This window comes from Acipenser ruthenus, chromosome 29 (assembly GCF_902713425.1).
Source record: "Acipenser ruthenus chromosome 29, fAciRut3.2 maternal haplotype, whole genome shotgun sequence".
Taxonomy (NCBI): Eukaryota; Metazoa; Chordata; class Actinopteri; order Acipenseriformes; family Acipenseridae; genus Acipenser; species Acipenser ruthenus.
The window spans coordinates 22,713,411-22,730,841 of record NC_081217.1 but is presented as its reverse complement, the minus strand read 5'-3'; the positions used below and the strand labels follow the sequence as shown (position 1 = coordinate 22,730,841).

General features: G+C 46.9%; 1 protein-coding gene across 10 annotated transcripts in view; it reads right to left on the bottom strand.

Moving 5' to 3' along the window:
* Positions 1-1,155: 1,155 nt before the first annotated feature.
* Positions 1,156-17,431, bottom strand: part of LOC117966035 (neuron navigator 1-like) — a 109,090-nt gene continuing 92,814 nt past the window's right edge. For all 10 annotated transcript variants that reach the window (XM_059004407.1, XM_059004408.1, XM_059004404.1 and 7 more), the window contains 16 exons: positions 16,188-16,271; positions 15,703-15,814; positions 15,006-15,127; positions 14,270-14,454; positions 13,834-13,996; positions 13,331-13,538; positions 12,817-12,917; positions 12,543-12,638; positions 12,218-12,386; positions 11,506-11,741; positions 9,478-9,632; positions 9,285-9,356; positions 8,886-9,082; positions 8,401-8,519; positions 7,640-7,837; positions 1,156-7,514 (listed from right to left, as the gene is read on the bottom strand). In XM_059004407.1, the coding sequence (XP_058860390.1) occupies positions 7,419-7,514; positions 7,640-7,837; positions 8,401-8,519; positions 8,886-9,082; positions 9,285-9,356; positions 9,478-9,632; positions 11,506-11,741; positions 12,218-12,386; positions 12,543-12,638; positions 12,817-12,917; positions 13,331-13,538; positions 13,834-13,996; positions 14,270-14,454; positions 15,006-15,127; positions 15,703-15,814; positions 16,188-16,271 (2,313 nt within the window). In that variant the 3' untranslated portion in view covers positions 1,156-7,418. The remainder of the gene's footprint in view (positions 7,515-7,639; positions 7,838-8,400; positions 8,520-8,885; positions 9,083-9,284; positions 9,357-9,477; positions 9,633-11,505; positions 11,742-12,217; positions 12,387-12,542; positions 12,639-12,816; positions 12,918-13,330; positions 13,539-13,833; positions 13,997-14,269; positions 14,455-15,005; positions 15,128-15,702; positions 15,815-16,187; positions 16,272-17,431) is intronic.

Genomic DNA, 17,431 nt, shown 5'->3' with positions numbered 1-17,431 from the left:
CGGCTGATATTACAGTAAACGACATTTCTTAACTCCACCCCATGCTAAACTTTATATAGAAGAACAGTCAGCAGCGCCCGTCCCATTTGACCAACACAACACCTGCGCAGAGCAGCTGTCTGTAGTCGTGGATCGCGAGTCTGGTCGAGTCAGACTGCCTTCCATCTGTTTACATTGTAGTTTGCTTCACTGCGCTACTGGCTGCATAACCCCATCCCCCGTGATGAAGGATTGCTGGGTTTAGATCTCTGGAACTCAGGCTCAAGTAAGGACATGGAGGGGAGGGGAGGATCCTACCATAACGGGATGTAAATAAACATAGCTGGTTTTTTGGGGGAGAACAGAAGTGTCACACATTAACGCATGCAGTAAACCAACTCATTATATCCCATAATAAACACGGATCATTATTGTGGGTGTTTTAAAAACCGAACACATCATCAATGTGGGGACGTTAAGGGACTGCAGCATTTCATAATAACAAGAATACCAGAAATACACTGCAATCAAATTCACGTGGGCAGCGGACATGAGATACAGTAACACGTCATTGCGTGTAAAGCATGCAAAGGTAATTGCAATAAATTTCAATACAACAAATGAAAGACTCAAAAGTTACCTGCGCGTCTTTCCGCTTTCTGACAGTGCCTGCAATACTGGACTCTGTGTCAGAGCGCCACCTGCTGGCGGGCATAGGGAAGTGCACACACTTCTTTTCAACACGTGTACTGTTCTAAAGCTGCAGAGCAGAGAACTAAACCTGGTCTTCATTGTAGGGAAAATGCTGTTAATAAGGGAGTCAATACACCCACATAGCGAGTCAATGGTACTGCCACAGTTTAGACCAGCACGTTAATACCGATTGGCTGTTTCTTCAGTCATGCGCGCTCATGGGCGGAGTGATTCACATCACAGCAGAAGTTTGTTCAGCCGCCAGCGTTTGTCTTGTTTCTCGTCGATGGTTAATTTTTTTGTAATGTTTTAAAAGAAAAGCTTCCGGCATTCACCAAAATAAGACAAATCAGAACGTGTCTTTTAAATACCCGATAGTGATTATACAAGGTTTTTTGACTTGCCCTAATCACACTGTATGGAGCAGGTAAATCACATTTAAAATCAAAACAGTACAGCATGGAAGAATAAAGAGTCGCACTATACAATATATGGCATGACTTTATTGAAACAATGAAACAATGGCAGACAGATGGGGTTTGTTGTGTTTTCAGAAACATGCCTTAATGCTCAGAGCCCCTCAGCACTAACTTATTAAAAAGAGGTTAGTCTTTGAAACTCTACAGACAGCTTTTTTAAATTATTATTTGTTATCTTTAATGATTGTTGTCGCCGATGCGGTTACTATTTACACTCTTTACAATTAGAATGCGCTGTACAAAATCGAAAGCAAGTTTTATAAAGGGTCGCTTAGGAAAAGCAAACTTCCGGTTTAAAAAAAACAAATAAATCATGGAAAAGAATGACAACCAGGGCCTACGAAGGGATTAGCAAACACGCCAAGGTGACATGCGTTCACAACATATAGTCCATCAAAGCAGCACGTCATTTATATCACATACCATCATTACACTTTTTAAAAAAAAAATTACGAACTAGCTTTGCAATGTTAAGACATTTCCTGTGTGACTCTCCAGCAGCCCGTACTGGCCTCATTAAGGAGATAATGCAGAATGGTGCACGGGTGTTCTCTCCAAGGCTTCAAATGCATTTTCACTCACACCCACATCATTGTAAAAGTTCAACTTTTATTTCTATTTTTAAAATGTCCAATTCGCTCTCTTCAAGCTCTGAACCCTGTTTGGTTCAAAGTTCCTGAAAGAGCTGTACTGAAACACACACACATTACCAACACAAAACAGGACAGTAAATAAGGTAGTTTACTGACTGTATATTAGTAAAAAAATCAAGAGGTAAGAGAGAAGTGTTAACCAGCCAGCGCTGCAGACTTCAGTGTGTTTGTGCACACTGAACACAGCATCAATCGCACTGCCTTTTCACTGCCCTGCTTCTACCAATGATCAGCAATTACCCCTACAGTCATTCCAAACCCATTAGGAGCCTCCGATTAGTTCATTCACGTTGTACCAGCACAGGCACATCTCTGACTGTCACACACACACACACATTCACATGTTTTGGTTCCAAGACAGCCCCCTTGCAATGCATGACCCCGGATCAGGGAGGGAGTCACTTCACCTCCCTTGAACTGTATTGGAAGATCTCAATGGCTGCATTCACAGATAAGCACCCAGAGTGAATGCTACTCAAGCCAGTAAAGGTTGCTGCATAGTCCCCTTACACAGGATAACCGCTTCAGCACAGCACATGAAACTCACAGGGAGGAATAGGTACAACATTCAGAAGAGATTAACACAGAGCCAGGGTTAAGACCTCAGACAGCCCGGCACGGGTTCGCTGGCTCGCATGCTCAGGGTGGCATTCCAGGCAGCTTTAATGATACAGGGGGGTTCTTACAGGATATTAATGCAGGTTCCTTTCTCCCTAGTCTCAATCCAATTATTATTCTGCACCACTTCCAGGTACATGACCTGCAGCACAGGAAGTGATGCATTACCAGGAAGCAGTAGTTGAAACTTTCTGCACTTACATAAGCCATTTGTATTGGATTTAATATCCAGTTCAGATCATCTTAGTGACTGTGCAAGGAAGCAGATCCCAGGTATAAGGCAGCTATAAAATTGAATATACTTTGAGAAACGCAGCTGGTTACACAGCCAGGGGGGAATCAGTTTTGCTATTTCTTAGAAAAGCTACAGAAAACAAGAAAAAATCATCCATTGATTTCACTGAAGGATTCGGACGAGTTGAAGGACACTGCCCTGCTGCCAGGGAGGTCCTTATATTTTTGGTTCTCTTCTCAGATATCAGGAGTTCTGCATTTGTATTATTACACCAACCACGGTGCAGCCATAACTACATGGCAGTGCCATAAATGTTGATTTAATCCAGGCTCCGGGCACGCTTTAGAAGCTGTACGAAAGCTTCCTCTGTGAAATAATTTAGAAATAAATAAATAATTAATAAAACAAAGAAGTTGCGCTCCAGCCACCCCAGAATGCTCCCAGGAACCCACCCCGCTCCCAGGAACCCACCTCGACCGTCTCTACTTATACAACAAACTACCATTTATTATTATCCTAGGAAAAAAAAAGCACCAAAAAAGCCCCCCCCCCCCCCCCAAGGAATAAAAAAATTCTACTTCGTAAAAAGCATTACTTTGAAAATTACCAAACCAGTAACTGTGCAAAACCCCTGAATTCTACACATTAGGGGGCCACCAGTAAAATCTACCTTGCTTAAAAAACAGAAAATCTTAAGAATTAAAATGACACAGTAGAATGAAGACAGCATGTGAGATTATTATGGACACTGACCAGCTGCTGCTGTAATGAAGATGAAGAAGATTTTCTTTTGATCAGCCAGACCATTTTAAATACACCTTTTCAAGGCTTGATAAGGTATACAGGTGTATGAATATAGATTTGTTGCACCTCAAGTTGCTTTGCCTAGCTCCTGTATAGCGATTCTAGAAAACACTATTTTTATACATCACATCAGAAGTTACTCTACCCCTTCAGTGGTCTACAAAGACACAGAGAGGAAAGTTAACACTGCAACGTTTCCAGAGCCGAATCTGTAACCTGTCTCTCGCAATGAATCGCAGTGTCAAGCTTTCTCAAGAATGTATTTAAAATACCAGGACAGGTTTCTCCTATTGTTACATATTCCCCCCCACCCCACCCCACCCCACCCCACCCCATATCAGCTGTACAAACGGTTCACATGCAGTTTTAAATTTACAGACAATTTCTTCCTGGGATTTCAAAAGTCCACTGATGGGAACTGGCAAGTCCACAACTGCTAAGGTCTTTAAGTCTTTTTTTCCACCAATAAGTGCATTTGAGGGGTGCTACTAAACTGAAGGACACATTAAAGTGTGTGAAGGGCGGGGTTTTCCACATGCAAACGTGTGAAGGGCAGGGTTTTCCAAATGGAACGTGTGAAGGGCGGGGTTTTCCAAATGGAACGTGTGAAGGGCGGGGTTTTCTAAATGGAACGTGTGAAGGGCGGGGTTTTCCAAATGGAACGTGTGAAGGGCGGGGTTTTCCAAATGGAACGTGTGAAGGGCGAGGTTTTCTCAATGGAAAGTGTGAAGGGCGGGGTTTTCTAAATGGAAAGTGTGAAGGACGGGGTTTTCCAAATGGAACGTGTGAAGGGCGGGGTTTTCCAAATGGAACGTGTGAAGGGCGGGGTTTTCTAAATGGAACGTGTGAAGGGCGGGGTTTTCTCAATGGAAAGTGTGAAGGGCGGGGTTTTCTAAATGGAAAGTGTGAAGGGCGGGGTTTTCCAAATGGAACGTGTGAAGGGCGGGGTTTTCCAAATGGAACGTGTGAAGGGCGGGGTTTTCCAAATGGAACGTGTGAAGGGCGGGGTTTTCCAAATGGAACGTGTGAAGGGCGGGGTTTTCCAAATGGAACGTGTGAAGGGCGGGGTTTTCTCAATGGAACGTGTGAAGGGCGGGGTTTTCTAAATGGAACGTGTGAAGGGCGGGGTTTTCTAAATGGAAAGTGAAGGACAGGGTTTTCTACATGGAAGCATCATGGACAGGGTTTTATTTTTCAACCCTGCCCTTCATACTTTAATACGCATCCTTCGGTGTCGTGCTATAATACACTATTACTGAGCAACAACAGGACGACTTCAAAGCCGAGTTTTACTACTATCTCGTATGCTGAAAAGGACGGCAGATGCCATAAATACACCTCATTATTATTATTATTTATTATTATTATTATTATTATTAGTAAGCAAGTTGTTTTTCATTATCCGTTCTATAGACTATTACTGGGTAAGGGGTCGGCAGTCCTGCCTATGCAGCTTTAATAAATATATGAGGTCACACCTTTTCAGAATGGAGTGCAAGGACGATTCTAAGGTTTGAATAGCACCAGTATCATGGCGATGTTGCATGGCTGCCTAGTCTATGAATGGCGGAATATAAAAGAGCACTGCACTCTTACTAAACGTACATTCCTGTAAAGCTGAATTACTCAACCTGCTAACATTACAGCCACTGCGCTAGAATACAATTCAAGTATTTGGTTAAGTACACACAGAACAGACACCTTCGCTCTAAAGTGGTTGCCATCGATGCAATATGTATGGAATTTGCAGAAAGGATTTTAAAAAGATTGATCCACTTGAATCAGCTGTGCTGTCCTGTGCGGTGCCTGGACTTGTCAAATGACTCCAAACCTATCCACTGATCCCTTGAAAAAGAACAACATCAGCTACAATGATTTAAGAACATACTAATATTACAGTAGGAAACAAAGGGAAGTTGAGATAACAATGTTTGTTCAAGTTGCAGAATCGCTTGTGACTGTTACCAGCAATCAAGTGGATCCAATTCTTTAAAAGCAGTACTCTGTATATAGAATCACTTCTGGATAAACAGAGAGAGAGAGATATTAGAGGGAGTCCACTGCCACCTGTTGCATCAATACAGTACTGCAATTCCTTCTTGTGAACCAAGGCAGACACACAAAAGACTGCCCAGTATTGATACAAACAAAGGACTAATTCACAAATGTGTTCTAGTCTTACAAGCCACAGGCTGTTCTTCGGTAGCCCCTAAAAAGCCTCTCCCATATGAACCAGGTGTATGAATGTGATACGATGTGTACGTTCATATGTTAAATATATGTTAACATGCAAGGATATATGGTTTATTGATATCTGGTCCTCAGTTAGCCATGATATTACAATCAGCATAGAAAATTAAGACAGATATCAAACCGGCGCTGCACTCCTCCGTTCCCATCTGAAGTCTACAATCAAGTCTTTAGCAGGGGTGCTACATAAAGCTCAAACACTGACCAGACGTCCCACCACCTCGTACAATGCATGCTGAATGACTTCCTTCACCTGCCTGGAGCGTTTCTCTCGCAGTGCAATTCACAGACACACACAAAGTAAACGGACTGTGGTCCCAGTAGCAGCTGGAAACGCATCATCAGTGGTGTCCATTTACCACGACGGTGTTATATCTGCTTATAGAGGACGAACAAACTGACACAAGCCTCGCGCAAAGCAATCAAGCGAGCGAGAGCCAACACTTCAACTGAGGAGAGGGAGGACGTTTATTCGCTTTTCATAAGCCCTACCAGCTTGTGTAGTTTCTGAAGTCAAACAATGAAAGGCGACCCTGAAACTAAAGGTTCCAACACAATGGCTCAATAGAATCTAGAACCCAGTAGGATCTAGAACAGTGCGTGGACTCCCTTTTGCTAAACCGTCTTCTCCACTCTTTCATATGCAGAACTGCATGCGTTTCTGTAGATACTACATGAAGCAACCTTCATGGATTCGTCTTTGTTGTTCATTCTTAGAACTAAAACTACACAATGATTTATTAAGGCGTTATAGAAGCACCAGCCATTCTTGATTTTCAAAAACCTGCGTTGTAATTGAAAATTGCATATGTGTTTGAGTCTTCACAGCTTGTCTTTGTGAACCCTGAACCAGGGGAGTTCATCAGCTTGCGTAGATTCAACCGGCCCTTCAAATATATGAACAGCTACTGATACGGCCGCACAAGGCAATGGCTATGCAGCAGAACAATTACAAATTCATTGTGATCTGCCCACTGGGCCCCAGCGCTATTGAGATGGTTCTGCCCTTAAATATTAAATACAAGCTACGAACGGACCATGGTTCTGGGTTCTAGTAATTGAAAAGCACAGTCATCCTAGACCTTAAAACAGAACAGGCAAAATCTAGGACCCAAAAGAAAGCTACCGTACCAGTTGTAGAACTGTTGAGACTGTTCTGAGCTTCTCCTATGCTATTTAATGCTTTAAAAATATGTGCTTTTTTTTTCAGTGGATTTCATGGCTGTGCTTTTAATTTCCGCCCACAAGCTGTGAGGACCAATGAGGTGTGAGAATACTGTATATCCTCCAATGAGCACCTGTTTGTTTGAAAGGGCAGCGGTGGAACAGTAGTAGCTCCCCACTGTTTGTTGAAGGTGTTTTTTTTTTTTTTTTCAGATTCAGATTTATATAAACATTTTGTCTTTAATCCAGTTGAAACGATTGCCATGCGTAGATTAAATAACAAAAAAAAAAAAATGAAAAAGATACACACAGGTAAATTTCAGTTCTTTTTTTCCATTAATTTCCAGGTGGATTATTTTAAACCATCATATTGTGGTTCTGGGAGTTACAGCGCAGACTCTGTACCTACCATCTGTGTTACTAAAACACAGACAGAGACATTTCTGTAGCCAGCAGGCCCACTGCTGACGTCAAACCGCGGGAAAAAAACTGTTAACAGCACGAGCCATCGGAGCTGCAAGTCTTTCGCATCCTTGTGGTTTTTCAATGTGTTGATTGGAGGCTGGGGTCCAGGACTGATTCCCTGTCTGGAGATTCAATGTAATTGGCTGCTTCCTGTAGCTTCAACAGCATGGCCATCTGAAAACGAACCAAGAATGAGGTTACTGATCGTGAATGACACCCACGAACAAGCCATATGTAACACATCCATACGAAAGCCCTTGTGAAACGGTGATGCATTTCACCCTGCAGTGTGCACTGACCAGGGGGTCGGAGTCCAGGGAGCTGGGCGTGGTCTCCTTCGTGGCCCGTTCCTCACTGGGCTGCCCCGCCCCAGTCGGCCCCACGCTCGGCGGTGGCAGGTGGAACAGTTTGGCCTGGTCCTGCTGAGCAGAGGGCCAGGGCAGGGTCCCCCTTACCCACTCCACAGGGTCCTCCCACACCGCCTTCTGACCGTGCACCTGGAGGGAGGGGGGGAGGGGGGGGGGGGGGGGGGGGGGAGAAAGAGAGGGGGGGGGAGAGCGAGGGAGCGAGAGAGAGAGAGAGAGACAGAGAGAGAGAGAGAGAGAGAGAGAGAGAGAGAGAGACAGAGAAAGAGAGAGAGAGAGAGACAGAGAAAGAGAGAGGGGGGAGAGAGTGAGACAGCGAGAGAGGGGGGGAAGTGGGGAAGAGCGAGAGAGAGAGAGAGGGGGGCAGATTAACCAGGCATGTTTAATAGGCCACGTCATTTATAAGGCAGGTAAGAGAGTGTCTTTGTGAGCCCTTTGGGTGTGCAAAGAGTAGCTGAACCAAAGCGCAAAACCATAAGAGGCAGGGTCAGCTGTACCTACCATTATAAAATCATGCTTTCATTATTTTAATAAACGAACACAATACACCGTTAATGCCGTCGCCCATGTCTACCGCGCACGAGACGCCCGAATAAGATGCACTTGCATGTTCCAATATCCGGTGTTGTGACTGGCTGAGAGATTTTTAACAAGGTGTGTATGTTGTGAAGTAGGACTGGCACACAGTGGCGTACCTTGATGCCATCCTTTGCCCCCTCCTGCAGGTAGGGGATGATGGAGTGATTCCAGAGCTCAATGAACCAGCAGCGGAATTCTTCCACTGTCACCGGGCATGACAAGAAGAAGCAAGGGCCTGAAACAAAACAATACGAACAAAACACATGTTAAAGAAGGGCTAGCAGAAACTGAACTGTACTCCAAAAGCACAGGAACAGGAGACAGCTACAGAGCAGGCAGGACCCCTCCCGCACACGCAGACACACACGCTGACACACACGCACAGACACACACACGCACGCACACGCAGACACACACACACACAAGTTGTTTCTGTACTATAGAGAAGGCACTGCTTTCAGCCGTGGCAAGTCAATTCAACTGAGCTCAATGAAAAGATCAATCCAAATATTTGAACAAACTGGCCACAAGATGTCGCTGTCTAACAAGATGTTTAAACCAGGGGAACGGCTGCCATCGCTGGCACGGAGAGCACCCTTACCGATCAGGAAGTCGGAGGTGCTGTGCTTCTCCAGGAAGGTGTGCAGATGGTACCACAGCTTGGGCACCCAGTCCAGCACCCGCAGCAGGTCCTCGTCGTTGGCACTGCAGTCGCTCTCCGTTTCCATCAGCTTGCGGTGCAGGTAGCGCACCAGGAACCCGTTGGCAGGCTCCACGTTGTTGGAAAAGGTCACCATCCTAGAGAGCAGAGCAGAGCACTGGTCAGTTAACCTGGATTGCTTGATTGCGATCCTTTCAGGTAGTCTGTTGTTCTCCCCTCGAAATGAACTTCATGCCATACTGTATATCCCCTGGCAGTGATGTCAAAGTAGTGGACACAAACCTGGACAGCGCACTGAAATAACGTCCAGTCTCTCGATGTAGAAGGACTGGCACATACCTGAAGCTGAGGTGCAGGCCGTGGTTGGGTGTCATTTTCACCGGCTGGTTAGTTGTTCCAATGATGTAGGGGCTAAAGGGACCAGGAAAGAGGTTAGCAGCTTTTTAGCATGTCTTTACACCGCTCTGTCACAAAGCTTTACACCCAAGCCAGGTTCATGCAATCGGTCATGTTGGGTTTGTTTTTTCCTCACCATTTGTGATATTTGCAGGTCAGCGCTCCGTTAACCAGCTCGCTGATGGACCCCGAATCGCTGAGGTCATCAAGGATGATAACCAATGGGACCTCCCCAGAGCTGGTCTCTCGATCAATCTGATTGGCTAGATTAGAGAGGAACAGCTGCAGGTCCTGAAGAAGACAAAGGATAAAAAATGTGAGAGAGAGAGAGAGAGAGAGAGAGAGAGAGAGAGAGAGAGAAAGAGAGAGAGAGAGAGAGAGAACGAAATAAAACGAAAGAGCTGATATTTTCAAGTAGGCGCGTTACGATTTATTCATTGTGTAATATGATAAGTGGCCAAAATCACCACATAGCTACATGTAGTCAACCAAATAAAAGTGATTTTGGTATGCTGGTATAAATACATCTCCTTTACGCTTTTAACAAAATAGCCCAACATATTTCAGTAGTCCATCAGGACAAACAACTAAAATAAGCTGCTCACAAAGTAGTTTGTTAGAAACGCAAGCAATCTCACACACAGCAGCCATGCGGAAGCTTTGTTTAAAGCACACAGAGAGCGTTCCTTGCTGCAGTGCAATCTCACACACAGCAGCCATGCGGAAGCTCTGTTTAAAGCACACAGAGAGCGTTCCTTGCTGCAGTGCAATCTCACACACACAGCCATGCGGAAGCTTTGTTTAAAGCACACAGAGAGCGTTCCTTGCTGCAGTGCAATCTCACACACACACAGACAGCCATGCTGAAGCTCTGTTTAAAGCACACAGAGAGCGTTCCTTGCTGCACGGCAATCTCACACACACACACACACACAGCCATGCTGAAGCTCTGTTTAAAGCACACAGAGAGCGTTCCTTGCTGCAGTGCAATCTCACACACACACAGCCATGCTGAAGCTCTGTTTAAAGCACACAGAGAGCGTTCCTTGCTGCAGTGCAATCTCACGCACACAGCCATGCGGAAGCTTTGTTTAAAGCACACAGAGAGCGTTCCTTGCTGCAGTGCAATCTCATACACACACAGCCATGCTGAAGCTCTGTTTAAAGCACACAGAGAGCGTTCCTTGCTGCAGTGCAATCTCACACACACACAGCCATGCTGAAGCTCTGTTTAAAGCACACAGAGAGCGTTCCTTGCTGCAGTGCAATCTCACACACACACACACAGACAGCCATGCTGAAGCTTTGTTTAAAGCACACAGAGAGCGTTCCTTGCTGCAGTGCAATCTCACACACACACAGCCATGCTGAAGCTCTGTTTAAAGCACACAGAGAGCGTTCCTTGCTGCAGTGCAATCTCACACACACACAGACATGCTGAAGCTCTGTTTAAAGCACACAGAGAGCGTTCCTTGCTGCAGTGCAATCTCACACACACACAGCCATGCTGAAGCTCTGTTTAAAGCACACAGAGAGCTTTCCTTGCTGCAGTGCAATCTCACACACACACAGCCATGCTGAAGCTCTGTTTAAAGCACACAGAGAGCGTTCCTTGCTGCAGTGCAATCTCACACACACACACAGCCATGCTGAAGCTCTGTTTAAAGCACACAGAGAGCTTTCCTTGCTGCAGTGCAATCTCACACACACACAGCCATGCTGAAGCTCTGTTTAAAGCACACAGAGAACGTTCCTTGCTGCAGTGCAATCTCACACACACACAGCCATGCTGAAGCTCTGTTTAAAGCACTCAGAGAGCGTTCCTTGCTGCAGTGCAATCTCACACACACAGACAGCCATGCTGAAGCTCTGTTTAAAGCACTCAGAGAGCGTTCCTTGCTGCAGTGCAATCTCACACACACAGACAGCCATGCTGAAGCTCTGTTTAAAGCACACAGAGAGCGTTCCTTGCTGCAGTGCAATCTCACACACACACACACACACAGCCATGCTGAAGCTCTGTTTAAAGCACACAGAGAACGTTCCTTGCTCCAGTGCAATCTCACACACACACACACACAGCCAGCCATGCTGAAGATCTGTTTAAAGCACACAGAGCGCTTTCCCATTCTAACACAGCAGTGTGCCCTGCAGCTCTCCTTGCCTTGCACGACCGCTCGTGCATGTTGTAGGTGATGGCGATGTCCTCTGTGCCCGCACGCCCGGAGCGCTCCACCAGGTACTCTGCCAGCCTGCAGGTGAGGTAGGTCTTGCCCGTGCCGCTGGGGCCGGACAGGATGAGCCGGCGGTGCTTCAGGAGCAGACTGATGTAGTGTTGCATCATGGGCTTGGGAATGAGGGTCTCGAACACTAGGCTGTCCACGCACTTCTCCTTCAGACCTGCAGGGGGCAGCAGAGACGCACCATCACTTTCACAAAGTAGTCCACCTCATGATGAGTCCTTCAGGAACTGCTGTAAAAGTTTCTCAGGCTGAAAACTAGACCACTTTCACGGGGGGGGGGGGGTAAAATTAAAAGGAAAGTCAGCTAGTTCTGTTGCTGCAGAGTAATCTCAGAATGACAAAATGCCTGGGCAGAGACGAAGAAAAATGGGCCATTTATAAAAAGAAAATGTCCTGCTTCTGAGCACAGGCACCTTGAAAAGGAGACTGGATGAAGGACACGAGTCGAGAAGCTAGGTGTATGACAAGCCCAAGAGTTTCCGTGGCACCTGAATACGCTGAAGCTTGATCATCTAAAGCCTTTCCAGTAAGGAAAAAAACATTACATTGTCATGGAACGGCTCTGTGCGGGGAAACTATACCCCAAAAAGCTGTTCCGAGTACAAAAGCCGCGTCTTCGTTACGAGCACTGACCTTTCAGCGTGACGGCGATGCAGCTGGTGCCTCTGCCCATGTACCGGGACGGCACAAGCTCGGGGGACTCTGCCCCCAGCACCCTCCTGCCCTGGCTGATGCTGTAGCAGTAGATGGAGTCCGGGGACAGGCCCAGGCTGGAGGCAGGGTCTACCTTTGCAATGTAGTCCTAATGGAAAGCAGGGAGACACGTCAGAGTAGATCGTATCACAACGGATGCTCAAAGTCCTTATTGACTCAGAAGCTTCCTGCATAGAGAATGTAGACACTAAGTGGTTTCAAATTCCCTGAATTAGAAAGCAGGGAGAGAGCAATGGCAAGTTACCTTGAAGGTCTGGCAGACAGCAGCATCCAGCGTGTCCCACTCTGTTTTAGCATTGACCTTGACCGAACCGATGAAGAAATCCTGCTGTTTGAGATCCTAGACAATGGAAGGACAAAACAATCATTCACTATATTTTACAGACCCAACAGAAAGCATGTACTTTAAAATGAAAACAAACAGTGACCTGGAACTAGAGAAAGAAATAGGTTCCTACATGTGTGAGCCTCAAGCAGTAACAAAAAGATGATTCGAATCCAATAGAAAGGATACTCACGTCATTGAAAACGTCCTGGTCAGAAACACGGACAAGGATACGAAGACGACTGTTATCTTCTTTATGAGAGGAAATGCTCATCACATCCATGGGAGACAAATCTGAGAAAAACACAGAGAGTGAGAGAGAGGGAGAGAGACAGAGGGGGAGAGGGAGCGAGGAGGGAGTGAGACAGAGAGAGAGAGAGAGAGACAGGGGGAGGAAGAGAGAGGGAGACAGGGGGAGCGAGAGAGCGAGACAGAGGGAGAGAGACAGAAGGAGCGAGAGAGGGAGAGAGACAGAGGGAGCAAGAGAGAGAGAGCAGCACAGCAGGAGAACAACCTGAATGCTGAACGAATGCGTTTTGCTGCAAAAACGGGAGCTTTGTCTACGTTGCAGGAAATGGGTTAGGATTTTATAGTCCTGCTTTTCATGAACCCTCTATACACCGTTTAGCCAATGCATAGAACACCGAAACAAAAGCAACATGTGCTGGCAAGTGCTGGATTAAAGCTTTAGCGGCCATCGTTCTCACCTGTGTCCGTGCACTCGTTGAGGCTCAGGGTGAAGGACTGCGTGAGGGACAGGGCCATGGATTGCCGTGGCGACGCACTCAGCAGGGAGCTCAAGCCCTGTGGTTGGGACATTGAGGAGGGAGGGGCGGGGCTGGGGGCGGGGCTTGTGTTCGGTCCTGTTCCTGTCTTCAGCTGGTCGTTCTCAGCCTTGAGACTCTCTACAGTCATCTGTGGGAACAGAACAGACAGAGAGGGTCAATGGGGCTTCTACCTGGCCACTTAAAGCATTTACAGTAATCCCATTATACTGTTAGGGAACAGAATGGGAAAAACTAATCGTTTTCTTACTAGCTCTCTGCTCAATCACGCACAGTGAAACCTGTCCATCACAGCCACTGCTCTCTGCTACCTGTCGTACCTGCATGCTGTTCAATCCAGTACAATGAACCCTCTCTCTGCTCTGTCAGGCACAGTGACCCCTGGGTGTATCACAGCCGCTGCTCTCTGCTCCTCGCTGTCGTACCTGCATGCTGTTCATCGCCTCTCTCAGCTGCTCCAGCTGGTGGGCGGAGTTCAGTGCCTCCAGTCGAATGTCCGTCAGCTTCATCTCCTTCTGCCACAATTCCGAGCGCAGCTCCGATACCCCCTTGTCCTCCAACTCGGGCTCCTCGTTTCCTTCAAAGATCCTGTGGACAGACAGAGACAGACGCCCGTGAGCCAACGTACCACCAGGAGGGGACTGCTGGGATGTTTAAAATGTACAACACAGGCCCTCACTAAAAGAAAAGAAAGGGTACTGGGAATTCACCGGACTCATTCCACACTGTGTTTGAATGGTAGGCTAGCGGTTCTCCTTTAAGTATCATTCTTGTGATGACGCTACCAGGTGATCTGAAGCGAGTGGCTGCTTCAGAGCAGCCGGCAGGAGTTCCATACCCATCAGCCTCCCTCAAACTTACACAGAGGAGGAGGTGGAGGTGGAGGACTTCAGGGACAGCGGGGGGTTGTCTCCCCCATCGTGGGAGAGCTTCGGGGAGGAGGGTGCGGACGAGTCAGGGGTAGCGATCTCCTCAATGTCCGAATACGAAGAGGCGGACTTGGGACCCTTCTTGAGGCTGAACGCCTTGTTGAAGGAGCTTCTCAGCTGGAACACAAGGTCAGAGTTACATCACTGCAAGAGGAGAGGATTCAGAGGCTGGGGAGGCGTCCACCTGCGGGTCGCGTGCAGCTGAACACACAGGGCTACTCCCCTCATACACCTGGAAAGAAATATCAGGAGGAGTGGAGGGTGGATTTGAAGCTTCTGAAGGTCCTGCTCTGGGGCTCAGCACACACACACACACACACACACACACACACACACAGCGCTCTGAAGGTATCCTCCAGGAGGAGGGTGGATTTGAAGCTGCTGAAAGTCCTGCTCTGGGGCTCTGCACACACACACACACACACACACAGCGCTCTGAAGGAATCCTCCAGGAGGACGGTGGATTTGAAGCTGCTGAAGGTCCTGCTCTGGGGCTCTGCACACACACACAGCCCTCTGAAGGAATCCTCCAGGAGGACGGTGGATTTGAAGCTGCTGAAGGTCCTGCTCTGGGGCTCTGCACACACACAAAGCCCTCTGAAGGAATCCTCCAGGAGGAGGGTGGATTTGAAGCTGCTGAAGGTCCTGCTCTCTGGCTCTGCTCTTACCCAGCTCTTTTTCTTCTTCTTCTTGGCATCGTTGTCCTTGCAGCTGCCGATGCTGGAGTGGCTGGTGATGCTGTTGAGGCTGGAGATGCTGTCCGAGGAGTTCTGACGCTTTATCCGCAGCTCTGGGGACCAAACACAGCGGCACGGTTTAAGCAACTGGAGTGGGATTAAAAATACACGCATGGCAATGTACCTGTATGAAATACATGGCCTGCTAGCTAATACAGACAGCAGGGACTCAAACTACAGCTGTGGCCAAAAGTTTAGCATCACCTGGAATTGTAGGATTGTGACATAATAAAAATAAACTAGATGGGTGGTTCAGAGTTACCTTTGGGTGTGATGTCAGGGTGGTTCAGAGTTACCTTTGGGTGTGATGTCAGGGTGGTTCAGAGTTATCTTTGGGTGTGATGTCAGGGTGGTTCAGTTATCTTTGGGTGTGATGTCAGGGTGGTTCAGTTATCTTTGGGTGTGATGTCAGGGTGGTTCAGAGTTACCTTTGGGTGTGATGTCAGGGTGGTTCAGAGTTACCTTTGGGTGTGATGTCAGGGTGGTTCAGAGTTACCTTTGGGTGTGATGTCAGGGTGGTTCAGAGTTACCTTTGGGTGTGATGTCAGGGTGGTTCAGTTATCTTTGGGTGTGATGTCAGGGTGGTTCAGTTATCTTTGGGTGTGATGTCAGGGTGGTTCAGAGTTACCTTTGGGTGTGATGTCAGGGTTGTTCAGAGCCACATGGATCACTGCCTGGGCCTCCACGTTCTTGGTCTTCATCACCTCAATGGTCTCCCGCAATTCAGATAACTCAGAGTCCTGTGGAAGTAAAGCAGGGTTAGAATATATACAGCATGACATCACTCCGGAATGCGGAGCGGGTTCTTAACGGAGTGAAGAATCTGTTTCAAGTTCTACTCAAAAGTGTATTTCAAGTGTTTTTTTTTTTGAGAATGTCTTCAAGTCGGAGTGTTTTTGGTAAGACTTTACATGGAAACAGGAAAGTGTTTTTATTGCACATGTTCTGTACAGAGAGTCTCCCCCCCTCCCCCCCCCCCCCAGTTTATCATCTGCACACTGTCGAATTCTCGCCTGTCAGACAGAAAGGTAGCGGATCTGAGGTCCGGAGCGATCCGGCACAAATGAACCCCAGCCCTCAAGTCCCCTGAAGTTAGTTTCAGCTCTCCCTCACCTTCTGCTCGGAGCAGACAGACAGACTCTGCAGCCGGGACGTCATGTTGACCAGACTCTGCTCAAACGCTGCCACCAAGTTTGCCTGCAAAGCAAAATCAATAAAGAGTGACACTCGGTTACAATTCAAACTAAAAACAATTCAGATCACACAAGATGAATACAAAAAAAAAAACACACACACAATGTTAGAATCACCTGCACTACAGCCCCTCCCTCACGTGACACATTCACTTACTGTGCAACAAAAATGTATTCTGTGATGTTTAAAAGCGACATTTTCAGTCATGATGTGCAAGACAGCAGGTATGACTTTGATAGAAGGTAATTAGGAGGCATATTGGACTGGAACAGCAAAAACTAAGACAATTATTACCCTGTTAGCTCAGCAGAGAGTTCATTGGTAGGAAACTCGTTTTAAAACCTCAGTAACTGCACCTTCAACGTGGGTGTTGCATGCGACAATGAGGGGTGGAAATCAGTAACCAGTAAATCACAATTTAAACAAACCTGTCCATACTGCCCCACAGAACATCCAATGACAACAGCAAGGCAACAGCAGCAGTCCATGTGAGTAAGTGTTCAACAGTGGGGGAGGGGGGGAGAGAGTCAGGTTAAGAGGCAGTTCAACTCACAAATCACAACATTTGTTTCTTTATGAGGTGTCTGGTAAAGAGATCCAGTTCTGATCTGTTCAGGGAGAAGGCCAGAGAACAGCCAAGCCCAAGCCTCAAGGTGCGAAGAGACGCAGCACAGGAAAGTGAACCGAGAGTCAGCGTGCTGCTGTCCAGGGTGTGCTGCTGGGCTTGAATCTCAAACACAAGAACCTGCTGTACCCGAGTGAATGGACTGCTGCTGCTGCTACAGCTGTGGGCATTGCTTTGGTCTTTCTCAAGGGCCCACAGTGGGGCTGTACTGCCAATTTACAGACAGCGCAATACGGGTCACAAAAAAGCTAAAAAGAGAAAACTCCCTGTGGGACACCTCCCTAAACTCCCTGCGGGACACCTCCCTAAACTACAAGCTATTCTTTTTAAGACTCTTATCAGCCTGACAAACACTTTCTCTGGTCTCACGCTCCTCCATTGAAACCCTCGATCGCTGTTGTTAAAAAACAGAAAAGCTTCGCCTCATTCAATAAGGTAGAAGAAATTGAAGGTTTTTTTTTTTTAACCTCACATTTGACGCAAAAAAAAAAAAGGAAACCAGACAGAAACACACACGAACGAAAAAAAATCTAACAAA